At 45.4% G+C, this 12617-nt stretch overlaps 1 protein-coding gene across 1 annotated transcript in view; it reads right to left on the minus strand.

Annotated features, from left to right (window-relative positions):
• Window positions 1–1791: 1791 nt before the first annotated feature.
• The window catches only part of LOC128816764 (ATP-binding cassette sub-family A member 9-like), a 30814-nt gene continuing 19988 nt past the window's right edge, over window positions 1792–12617 (minus strand). The window contains exons 26-39 of the mRNA XM_053994671.1: window positions 12436–12543; window positions 11797–11865; window positions 11153–11244; window positions 8659–8779; window positions 7838–7952; window positions 7486–7577; window positions 6549–6712; window positions 5423–5498; window positions 4829–4923; window positions 3352–3471; window positions 2585–2725; window positions 2338–2417; window positions 2190–2245; window positions 1792–2064 (exon numbers count right to left, since the gene is read on the minus strand). Coding sequence (XP_053850646.1) covers window positions 1975–2064; window positions 2190–2245; window positions 2338–2417; window positions 2585–2725; window positions 3352–3471; window positions 4829–4923; window positions 5423–5498; window positions 6549–6712; window positions 7486–7577; window positions 7838–7952; window positions 8659–8779; window positions 11153–11244; window positions 11797–11865; window positions 12436–12543 — 1419 coding nt within the window. The 3' untranslated portion in view covers window positions 1792–1974. The remainder of the gene's footprint in view (window positions 2065–2189; window positions 2246–2337; window positions 2418–2584; window positions 2726–3351; window positions 3472–4828; window positions 4924–5422; window positions 5499–6548; window positions 6713–7485; window positions 7578–7837; window positions 7953–8658; window positions 8780–11152; window positions 11245–11796; window positions 11866–12435; window positions 12544–12617) is intronic.

A 12617-nucleotide genomic window follows, 5' to 3' on the forward strand; every position in this document is an offset into this window, starting at 1 on the left:
CCTTTCTCTGACAAACTCTGCTGTGTTCCTCAGTGCAGCAAGAGGGGCTGAAGTCAACAGCGATGTCACAACTCAGGCAGGGGAGGACAAAAGGTGGCAAACTCTTCCCATGGCATCAGCCACAGAGCAGGAACAGCAGAGAAGTGCTGCCTCCTGGAGAGCAACAGCTCTTCCAGCTAAAAAACATCTTGGAAACGCTGAAATAAACGTCTCCTGAGTAACTCTGCACTTCTAAAGGGGATGGGTTTGGTTCCAGCCCAGGCTCTGGAGCGTGGCTGCCCCTTGGTCGCCCACAGCAGCATCCCCAGGCTCATCCTGGCTGAGGGACCAGGGCTGGGAGGGAGCCTGAGCAGCTGGGACAGAGGCTGGGCTTGGAAAAGTGTAGCAGCTGGATTTGCTTCCTTCCTTAGGAGTGGGAAAAAAAAAAATCCTAAGATTTAAATCCCATTCAGACGTGTCAGAGAGAGGCAGACAGCAGAGGTGCAGTAAGTCAAGGCATGGGATGGAGTTAAACATCTTTAAAAAGTTAAACCCAGGAGAACATCTCCTGGGTGCCCAAATCTTCTCCTCCCCTCCTTGCAAAAGGAAAAACAACAAGCCTAACATGAAGAGAGGGAGATGCCAGGTGCCAGCCAGTGAAATCTCAGTCTCTTCCCTGCCCACCTCCTTGGCAGAGCCCTGATGTCGGGAGATCCATGTGGAAAGCAGAACTCTGGGGTGTGGGTGGCTGCTCTGGGCACTTCTCCTGGCAGGAGCAGCCCATCCGTGAGCCACGGCAGCCACCTGCTGGTACCTGCTTGCCCACATCCCTGCCTGCAGTGCCCAGACACGCATCCCTGCCTGCCTAAAGCACCTGCAGAATTCTCCCTGCCTGCGTCCCAGCCCAGCACCACCCCTGCCCACACCCCCAGCATCATCCACAGCAACCAGGGCAGCTCAGGGCATGGTGAGGGTCGTGCTGCTGTGTCCATCCCATGGGATGGCACTGCCCCTGGCCTCCAGTGGGTCCCCAGCCTTCGCCAGAGGGTGCTGGGGGACAGAGGAACAGGGCACAGGGGGAAACACCTGAATGAAGGAAGTTCCTGTTTTATTTAGTTTAATTTTTTTAAAATTTACTTTTTTAACTCTAGCCCTGGCAGGCAGGTAATCCAAGAGGAGAGGCTGATCTGCTCAGACAGGGTCAGGGTGCTGGTGCTTGCCCCCAGCTCCCCATCAGTTGCCTCATTCCCCCCCAGGGACCCACAGAGGGGTGGGTGCTGGTGAGGAGCCCCCCTCTCTTCCCAAAGCAAGGCTCAGCCTGCTGTCCCTCTTCAGCACTATTTTGGGTCAAAGCACACTTTATTTTGACTCTAATTAATAACTGTGTTTTATAGATGACAATATCAGAGCTGCCAGTTTTCACTACATTTATCCAGCCACTGCTGAGTCCTTTCCTCTGTCCCTGGCCCCAGTGGAGGGGATGAGATGGGCCACGTTGGCCTGAGCTGGAACTCACAGCAAGAGCAGCTTTTTGGCTCAAAATACAGCCAAAATGTGCCCCTCTCTCCCAGGAATCAGCAGCTCTGCTGGCCACATCCCACCAGCCAGAGGGTGATTCTCAGGGCTGACAAGGCAGAGACCTGGTGTCCTCCTGCTGTGGGTGAGCGAGGTGTCAGAGCCTTCCTGGGGTTTGCTCCTGGTTCTCCCCAGGACTGAGCCCCCTTTCCCAGCCACAGTCTCCCTCACAGCCTCGGGCTCAGGAATTCAAATCTCCATGAGACAGTCTGGGCACAGGCGAGCGTCAGCCATCCATGTGTCAAAGGTTAAAGGCTTTATTTATTAAAATAATAACTCTTTTTTTTCTCTGTGAGGCAGAACACCTGCAGGGTTGTGCGTGCTGTGACGTGGGTCACTGAGTGCTGGGGCTGCAGCTGATCCCAGCTCCCAGTGACACTGATGAAATACATGGAATATTTCCCACTGTGGCTCCAAGACTCAGGGGTGAAGGGGTCTCTGCTCCACAGCCCCGTTGGATGCCACCTCCAGGTCGTGTTCCTCTGCATCCCTGGTGAGGTCTACAAACACCTGCAACAGGACACGGTGGAGAGCACCCCATCATTGCCATGGACTGGCTGTATTTGTGCTGGTCACAGGTTATTTCTTCCTTTTTCACAGGCAGTTCCCAGCCTGGAGCTCCTGCATCAGCCTACCTGGTGCAAAGTGTTCAGTGACAAGCTGTATTCCTCAAGCTTGAAATTCCGTTTAGCTGCGGAGGGATGGACAAAGCATCCTTAAAAACCAAATCCACATAAACCATTTGAAAGTGATTTCCTTATTTAACTGATGGCTTCCTTTTACCTGCTTCTAGCTGCGAGAAAGACCTGGACAGAGGTAGTGCATCTGCCGCTGGAATCTTGTAGGTGAGCATGGAAGAAGTCCTGAAAAAGTAATAAAAAAGAAGATTTTTTCATTTGTGAGTCAGCATTGCAGTTTGGGGAGGGTTTGTAGGATAACTGTGCTCCAGGTAAATCACTGAGCAAGGTCAGTAGGAGGAAGAGAGCATCCCAAGCCAAATCCAGGCTGTGGGCAGCCCATGGACACTGACCTTTCCTGCCGAGCTGCGTGGGGGAAGAGTTTCAGGATTTCGGTGTGGAGAGCATCGCTTTGCCCCGCGTCTGTCATTTTGAGTTCTAGGTGGTAACTTGTGCCAAACTTACTTTTGAGATCTTCAAGGGAACCGATGTACCTGCAGAGCGGGGAAAACATTGCTGAAACCACCATAACCAGCAAATAAATCAATGGCTTGAGGGGAGCTGAGGAGTAGCTGTACGGCCTCTTATTCATCAGCTCTTCATACCGTGCTACCTCACAAAACTGATTGTTACACACGTGGGAGCATCCAAACCAGTATTTGCCATTAGATTAAGAATTGGAAAAAAACAAACTAACCCCAAACTAACCCCAAACTAATCCAAAACTAACCCAAACTAACCCAAACTAACCCAAACTAACCCAAACTAACCCCAAACTAACCCCAACTAACCCAAACTAACCCCAAACTAACCCAAACTAACCCCAAACTAACCCCAACTAACCACAACTAACCCCAACTAACCCAAGCTAACCCCAAATTAACCCCAACTAACCACAACTAACCCCAACTAACCCAAACTAACCCCAAACTAACTGCAACTAACCCCAAACTAACCCCAAACTAACTGCAACTAACCCCAAACTAACCCCAACTAACCCCAAATAACCCCAACTAACCCAAACTACCCCCAAACTAACCCAAACTAACCCCAAACTAACCGCAACTAACCCCAAACTAACCCCAACCCCCAGACTAAGCCCCCAGCTCGCGGTGCCCACCGGAGCCGGCCGGACACCAGGATGGCCACGCGGTCACACATCGCCGCCGCCTCCTCCAGGGACTGTGTGCAGAGGATGGCTGCCCTCTCCTTGCTCTTCATGGAGGCCTCAATCATCTTCCTGGGAACAGAGGGATCACAGTCACTTCCTGGGAACAGCCGCAGAAAATCTCCTGGTCTGCCAGTTCCCAGTTTCTTTTTCTACCTCCGCCAAGGTCGGGATTGAAGCACTAGAGACGGTATTTTGTGTTCAGGCCTGGATGTTTATTATTTCTTATCTATATTACAAGTTCTACAGCTTGTTCTACTAACAAGCTACAAAGTGGCTAACTATCTTTCTATACAAGGTCTTTTAAGGCCAAACTGTCCAATTAAGAAATGACACCTAAATTATTTTCACTTTTAACCCAATAACTGATCACTCGAAGTCTGCAAAGTGGACTTTTCTGTCCAACTACAAAGCACCACCCAAACCCATGGAGAAGGAGGAAGAAGAAGGTGAAGAAGAAGGAGCAGCCTTCACCCTAAAACCTCCATCTTGCTCTATATTTATTACTATATTCTAAAACCTTAAACTCCAAGTTTTCCACCCTGTGATATCACACACTTCTAATCAAACCACACACCCATAATCCCACTGCTATCAATCAATTTTGGAAGCCTTCTCCATGGCCTCAGGTCAAATATAGTATTTTCTTGTGGGTCTGTGCCCTTCAGCACAGAAAGTTTAAAATTCTCAGCATCCAGGACTCCAACACTGGTCTATGTCTCCCTCCCTAGAAACAACTTTTTGAAGTTATTAAAAAGCAGAGAACTATTTAAAAGATTTCAGTTTTCTTGTTTAAAGATGACCTGGATGCCACTGCTGTGCTGTAATTTGTCATGTCAGCATCCCTCCAAATTTTGCACTGGTAATAAAAAGCTAAAGCAAACACCAGCCCTGAATGATTAAAGGGAAGACTTCCTACAATTTTTTCTCTTGCTCTGAAGAAAACAGGAATTTGTGTCTTTTGTACCAAATGCATGGATTCAGCTGGTGCCTACTGAGATTTTTTTGGGTGTATTAATGACCTTTATGGGGTCATTCTTTGGGGTGTATTAATGACCTTTATGGGGTCATTTTTTGGGTGTATTAATGACCTTTATGGGGTCATTCTTTGGGGTGTATTAATGACCTTTATGGGGACATTTTTTGGGGTATATTAATGACCTTTATGGGGTCATTTTTTGGGGTGTATTAATGACCTTTATGGGGACATTTTTTGGGTGTATTAATGACCATTATGTTACAGGGCTTGCTGCCAGCTGAGTGAGGAGCTCAGCAAGCTCTCCCCATCCCCTGGGCATTAGGAAAAAGGGAAAAGACAGATCTACACTGTCACCTCTGCCTGCCCAAGAGTTCCTGCAATGGGGAGGGTGAGGCCCATCCTGTTAAACCCGTCCCACATTCCCATTTCTGCCAGGCCAGGGCTGCTCACCACATGCGGCGCTGTCCTTTGGGGTCCACGCTCACGGAGGGCTCATCCCAAAGCATCACTGCTGGGCCTCCCAGGATGCTCAGAGCGAATGACAGCTGGAATGGGAACAACATCAGGTCAGGGCTCCTTTATTTACCTGCAAAACTGGTGCACCTTAATATCTGTGAATTTTTCAAAGCTGAAGCTCTTGATTGCAAAGTACAAAAGGAACAGGGATTAAAAAAAAAAAAAATCCCACTTCAGGTGTTCTCAGTTAACGTTTTAATCTCTCAAAATAAGATTTCCCCAGACCTCCTGAGCCTGCCCAAGATGTGAAAGTGGTTTTCCATCCCATTTACTGGCAGATGTAGGTGGTGGGGCGTGAAGAGGTGATGGTAAATCCAATTTGTGGTTAGCACTTATTAAACACACAGTGCAGAGGAATGGGAAAAGAGGGTGAGGAGGAGGGAGGGAATCCTGTCAGGATGGATTCAAAAAGTATCGATGAAAATGAATGATGCTAGGAAACCACTCAGCTGAAGGTTTCCTCTGCACCACGTCCAAGAAGGAGCGAGAAGGGTTTGGTTAAGTAGGGAGGACAAATCCAACATGTACCTTTCTGGCTTCTCCAGCAGATAAACTTCTTGCTGGGGTCTTGAAATGCTTCAGGAGATCCAAGGTCCTTCCTATGCTGTGGGCAATGGAAAGGGAAAAGCCCCAAATGACCATCTTGGTGTGCAACCTCTGCGGTCAGGGGGGGCTGAGGAACCAGACACTGGCATGTTTGGGTTGATATCCATCACCTTGGGTTACTTGGGGATTCTGCTCCTAACTTGGATGTTAAATGGAGGAATTTTTGCAGAAATTCAAGGCAGGAAGTGTAGCTAATGGGAGAAGTGAGTTACTCATGGAACTAGCCATGAACTGAGACAAGTTTGATTTTTTTTTTTCTGAATTTTCCCAGGTAAACTTGGGCTACAGTCTTCATAGGCAAGGGACTGAGAACAGTATAAAATAGCAGAGCTCATCAGGAGAAGCCACCTCTCTAAGGTGAGAGGCATTGAAGTTGTTGTCTCTTAACCACACGAGCCAGTTCCCCACCCTATAAAATCACAGAGTGATCGGGCTGGTGTAGGAATCAGAAAAACAGAAACTTCCACAGACACTGAAGGATTTGATCTACAGCCTTAGAAGAAAGTTAGATTGATGTAAAAATACAATACACAGATATTAAGCAGAAAAATCATAAACTTGTATTTCTATAGTTGTAGATGAGAATTTGCCTTAAGTAAGTGAGAAACTTTATTAGTAAGAAGGTGAAGGGTTTATAATGTAAGGGTGTGGTTGAACAGAGTAGCTAGGAGTTTAGAAGTTGCAACACAAGCAGATGTGTGCAAGTGAGACAGAAGCCATTGGACAAATGTATCTGCAGTGCAGCGGAAGTAAGTAAGGGTGGTAGGTTAGAAAAGCAAAATAAACCCTGTGGCAACTGTCTATTGGGTTAGAAAAGTTCTATATTGCCTTGTAACGAAGAACTTGTGACTGCTCTTGAGCTATGGCCAACTGCTTGCTCCTGTAAAATCTCACAGCCTCTGAGACTGATCTTTATCTGACCAATAAATTGTTCTTAGCTTGAAAATAGTCCCATCCCTTCATTTCTAGTGGCGACAGTGATAGGCTGGAAGGCTCCCTACCTCTGGAGGGAGGGAGAACCAACAGATGAGATATTTTGGCTTCCTACCAGCTGATGGCAAGAGCAGCATCTTCTTCCCTCATTCCCCTGATGGCAGTGAAGGCCTCCAGGTGCTGCAGCACCGTCAGGTGTGGCCAGAGCGGGTCCTGCTGTGGGCACCAGCCCAGGGCCCCCGGGCACGGGGGGGCTTCATCCCGGCCCCTGAGCAGCACCTGCACAGACACAGCTCTGCAGTTGTGGGGTCACACAGTCACAGGGTGCTTTGGCTGGGAGGTACCTTAGAGCTCATCCCCTCCCACCCCTACAACGGGCAGGGACATCTTCCACCAGCCCAGGTTGCCCCAAGCCCCATCCAGCTGGCCAAGGCAAGCAGTTGTGTGGTCAGTAGCCACTTGTGAGTGGTCACTGTGTGGCTCCATGAGCAGGGTGATCCTGCTCCATCTGCCTTTTCATTTTGGGTCATATTACCGACACCAGCCAGTCTTTTCCTAGTAATACTTTCCTATTTCCAACCTTCAGTCCCAAATCTGTAAGAGCAATGGCATTTCCCCTCCCCCAGCACATGCCATTAATCATTCTGCATGTAATTAATGATGGATTGTTACTGGCCCAACGCTGCTCACATGCGTTTTCAATTTCCTGGTTTTGCAAGGCTGTTTATGGAGAGTGTTATTTTTGGGTTTTTTTAGATGTCAACAATTCTTACAGGGCTTTAGACATTTCACAATGGGTTTCCAATGCCAGCTGAAGATTTCCTGTTGCTCAAACTCTTAAATCTGTAACACTGACTTTGATGAACGCTAGAACTTATGCTTGGCATAAATCAACACTTTCTCAGCTCTGTAAATATCCAGGACACATAAATTTTACATAAACATCCATAAATCCCCTGATTGTAGGAAGATTTTGCTGGCTTGCCTTATCACATCCTTAATTTTCAAAGGCATCAAGGTCATCTCTGCAGCTGCTCCAAGAAGCCACCTACCTCCCCAGCAGTCACTGCTACACCTCCAGAAATCATGTTCAGAGTTGTGCTTTTCCCAGCTCCGTTGGGTCCTAACAGACCTAAGACTTCTCCTGGAAAAAATATACAACAACTGTTAATAATATGTTTTGGTAATATGACTTCTCCCCTGTATTCTATGTAATATTTAAAAGTACAGTAGGAGAAAGGGTTGTTTTATCCCCATAAATAAAAACTTTGCATGCAGGAGTCTCATGCATGTCAGGTCTCAATGCCCACAAGAAAATTCTAACAAAAATACTGCCTCCAAATGAGGCCTTCCCTTTAGATTTTAGTCAGTTATATTATGGGGAGTGCAGAAAAGTACTTGAACCTTTTTTAACACCAAAAGAGAGATTTTTGACAGCAAGTTTCCTCTTCTTCTTAAAGATGGAAGTGTCAGTCCTGACTTCGTATTCCTTGCGCAAACAGTTGACAACAACCAAGTCCTGTGAAGAGACAGAGAGGGAAATAAAAATTCTCCTCCCACCCCATGAGACAGCTGATCTGTTCTTACCATTAAGCAGAATTTGAAAAAGAGAAAATTTCTACATTAAAAAGCCATGAAACAGAGGGAAAAAAAAAAAACCCAAAACAGGAAAATATGCAGGATGGGAATAAAAATAATGGGGCCAGCTAAAGTCCTTGTGGTGCCAGGGTGACCGTGGGCTGGATGGTGAGATCACATCAGAAGATCTGAGTGCATGAGCTAAGAAAGCAGAGGCAGATGAGAGAATGAAAACGATGGATGTGGCAGCAGCTCTCTGGCACAGACTGTCCCAGGCATTTTCCCAGGGAAGGCTGTGAGAAGATCAGAGAAAGAATAAGAAAAAATTCTTATCTCCACTTGTTGCACCTGCTGTTGTGCACATGTGGAACGTGTTGTGGAGATTTGTTTACCAAAGGGTGATTTCTTAAGTGGACACTGGATGGTGTTTGGATGGATTGACCAATTCGGTCAAAGCTGTATTGGACTGGCTGGAAGGGTTAGTGAGTTTGTTAATTAGTATAATATAGTATAGGATGATATAATAAAGCAATTGATCAGCCTTCTGCAATCATGGAGTCAATGCTAATTATTACCCGTCTGGGGGCCTGCGGGGACAGATGGAGAATGGAAAGCAAAGCAGTGCAGAGGGCTGGGTTTGGCTTCACCTCCTCCTGCTGCAGCGAGGCCAGCGCGCTCCGCACCCTGTCCCGCTCCGCCTGCACCTCGGGGGGCTCCTCTCCAGCCTGCTCCTTGTTCTGCCGGGGGTCCTCTCTCCTCTGCTGGATCCTACAAGTGCAGGAGTGTCAGACTAAGCCCTTTTCTGACCCAGAGATGGGGTAACTGAGAGGCCTTTTAAAAAACTTTTATTCCATTTTCAGTCTCATGAGAAGGGTGAGACAATACAGATGTTATAATTCACAACATCACAATCAGAAGCCAACTATTTCCTAATTACAATACACTATAAGCATTTCTTAACCTATCAACTTTGACCACACTGTATTATAAATGTCTTAACATCATGTCTAATCATCTAAAATTACCCCTCGTGAATCCTACTACAATGCATCTTTCATAATTCTATTTCTCTAAAGTCTCTAGTCTTGTTTGCAAAACCATCTTTTAAAACACATTTCCACTTCAGTTTCTTTCTCAACAACATCTATCCTATTCTATAACATTTCAAAGTCAATATTTCTTATCTCAAAGTTTAAACACAGATATGAGCCTATGTGAGCCTTCTGTAAAATTTTCTAAATTTTCTACAAATCCTTTTCCCACAGAGGAGGAGAGATGCTTTCACTCAGAATCACTTCCAAAAAAAGGTTTGCATTTATAAGTTTTTTTCCCAGTATAATTAGAGAGGACATAAATGCATGTTTATATCTAGAAATAAGTATAATAGTTCTCAAATTTATCTCCCAGTGCACAGACTGGGGCCTGAACTACCCACCACAGTGGCAGGAAGGAAATAAATAAAATTGCCTCAAAGCATCAAATCCCCTATTTTTTTTTTTAATTTAATACTTTTTTTGCCAGCTGAGGTTGAAGCTGGTGATACAAACATTAGAAAAACCTGTGAAATGGCACCTTCCAGGCTCATATTTTGCCAGATAAGTGTTTTTGATAAGCCCCAAACCTCTGGGGCAGTAAAATGTGTTAACTGAGGGTCACACTTTTAGTGCTGCCACGTTTTAAATTTATTGCAGTGCAAAGTGTGATCCCTTAAATTTATTTTGTTGGCAGCGCCAATGAAACCCAAAATTTATTTGCCCTCGGGGAGCTCAGAGGCTTGGAGTTGGAAGGGACACACAAGGATCACTGAGCTGTTCCCCCGGTGGTCTTTGCTCAAGTATTCATTCCTGGGGAGGAAAAGCTAAAATTCACTGGCACGGCTGAGAAAATAAAGGCCAGCTTTAGCTTTTCCTTCATCTTTAATTATTGACTGGTTCCCTGCTCCAGCCATGCCAATCATCTGGTCAAGGAGAATTAAAATACACACAGCAGGTTTGCAAACCAATTTGGGCATTTAAGCCCCACACTTGGTAATGTTTGGTAATTAAATACTTCTTATAAATCTTCTCCCATGTGACTCAGGTCCCTTGTTGTTGGTGACAGTTAAGCAGGGAGCACTTAGACAACCTCAACCTGATGAAGATTTAGGGAAAGTCTCCATCCTATTTGGAGCAATACTGATGAAACATAAACTTTAAGGAATTTAAGGATTTTAGAGGAGCTAAGATTTTAGTTAGAGATAAGCCTTACTAGAGTTGATTAAAATAAATGAGTAGGCCTTGATGAAGTTAGTAGTTAACTAAGAATTGATTGCTTGTCAATACAATGTTAGTTAGCTGGGTTTATAATGAGGAATATAGAAACTGACAAACAGCTTTTAGGAACATAAGACAGTTGTGGGCCTCCTCTGTTCTGAAACCGATTGAAGACAGGGAATGGGAGTTCTACCAAGGTTCATTTCTCATATTTGCATTGAAAAGGTAGAAAGGTCAGAATGAGGAAGACTTCATTTACTTCCTCATTTTGGGACCCCTCCCCATGAAAGGGACCACCGACCCATTTCAAGGAACCAACTACACATGCTTAATAGCTTTTGGAATGATTAGCATAGGAAGCGAGGAATGGGATGTACTAAATTATGAATATGTATTTGTATTTTGGGTATTCAATCCTTGTGTGGATAAAAGGACTCTGTAATCATTTGAAAGGTGCAGTGTGTATTTGGAAGCTATCCTGCACGCTGCCCGGCACCGCAATAAACATACACTTTCTAACTTTAAACTGTTAGAGAGTTTTTGTCCGTCACAGTTGGATATCGGTACTAGATCAATATCCATATTTCTCTAATAAATCACTGACACCTTTGAAAAAGAGCTAAATTTTTTCTATTTCAATTTGGAACTATTATATACCCCCTGTAGAGAAATGTCCTGAAATCTTAGCTATGAACCTTAAAAAAAAAAAGCTGAAATCACAATTTTTAGCCTCTCAAGAACATAGAATAAAATTAAAAATACTAGTTTTACCCACATGCTGACAAACATTTTTCACATAACACGTTTTTCCCTCCTGATGTCAGGAGGCCGTGCAGCTCCGAGCCCACCCTGGGATAGCTGTGGCTCACCAGGAATCCCTGGGACACACCTGAAGATGGGATCAAATCCTGGGACTGCTTCTCCATATCTCATCTCCAAACAGCGCAGGAGGAAAGCGAAAATCACACAGTGGATGTACGGCTGAAAACCAGACACACATCAGGTTTGTGTGGAGACGAGGTAACAACACACCCCGTTAATTTTAATGATAAAGGGATGCAGTAACCTATCTCATTAATTTCAGCTGTTGAAAAGGTCTGCAGGGGCAAGGAGCTAAACTGATGCTTTGCAGACATTCCTCTCTGATATGCAGATTATTTGCAAAAGCCTTGATTTCTCACAGAAGCTCTAGCCCAGATAATCCACCTGCACCCCAACAGACATCCCGTGGGATGGGAGATCCTCTCATCCTTTTGTAGAAGCAGCACTGGCATGATCAGCTTATTAATAATATCTCTGCCTTCGACGTGAGCTCCACTTAAACCCCTGCCCCATTTTTGCAGCATCCAAGGGCCACATCAGGCACAAGCCCAGGATTTCTTGGAATTTGCTTCCCTTGCCAACACTTAATGGGAAATTTTGACTACAAAACCCATCCTTTTTTTATGGGGAGAGTTTACAAGCCCAGTGCAAGCCCACTGCATCAGTGACAGTCATCCCTGCCCAAGCAACCATCTCCAAGTCCCTCCTTACTGCAAAGACAGGCAGGTAGACGTAATTCCATGTCTCAAAAATGGTGTAATCATGGTACACGAGGAAATTCTGGAAGAAAAGGAGATCAGTCAATTAGAAAACTCCTCAGCACCGTGTGTCTCAGGGCAGGGTCAGAGCGAGTGTGGCAGGTAAGGATGTTTATCTTTTCTTCAGGATGGGATAAAGGAGCTTTGATTTGTCTTTTGTTTTTGGTTCTTATTGCCTCGATGGATTGTGGCTTCCTTGGCTACAGAAATTCAGAGGCCTCAAATCAGTCAGGTTAAGTTGACCTTTTTGATCACTGCTTCTCTCTTCCCAAGTCTTTGGCCTTCTCCCAGCTCTCTTCCTCCTGCCTGGTTTTCCCACTCCACCACTTTCCCCTCCCATGCCACCCTTGCTGCCAAAATACAGCCACTGTAGCAGCTCTCAGTGACTAAACAAACCAAAAACATCCCAAACATCAAACCAAATATTAACAGGTCAAATCTTGGCCTCTTCTCTCACTTAACAGCCTGGAACTTCTCTTCTGTTTTCTTTTCCCACACTCTCCTTTTGACTGGGAATTTGGGAAGTGCCTCTTGCTTTGCCAGTTTGCACCATTAGATAATTATTGAGTTTAGTAGGATGTGTTTTGCTTACTAGTCCAGAGAACATGATCCAGCCCACAGGTGGAAACACAGGAATCAGCATACAGATGTAGTAAAGTACTTCATGATGGTCACTGTTCATAAAAGCAGCATAATTCACCTGGAATAAAGCAGAAAAACTATTTCCAATATTGATGTATTGGTGCTAAAACACCAGGATATTTGTCGGTGATT

Source organism: Vidua macroura, chromosome 19 (genome assembly GCF_024509145.1).
Source record: "Vidua macroura isolate BioBank_ID:100142 chromosome 19, ASM2450914v1, whole genome shotgun sequence".
NCBI classification, from domain to species: domain Eukaryota; kingdom Metazoa; phylum Chordata; class Aves; order Passeriformes; family Viduidae; genus Vidua; species Vidua macroura.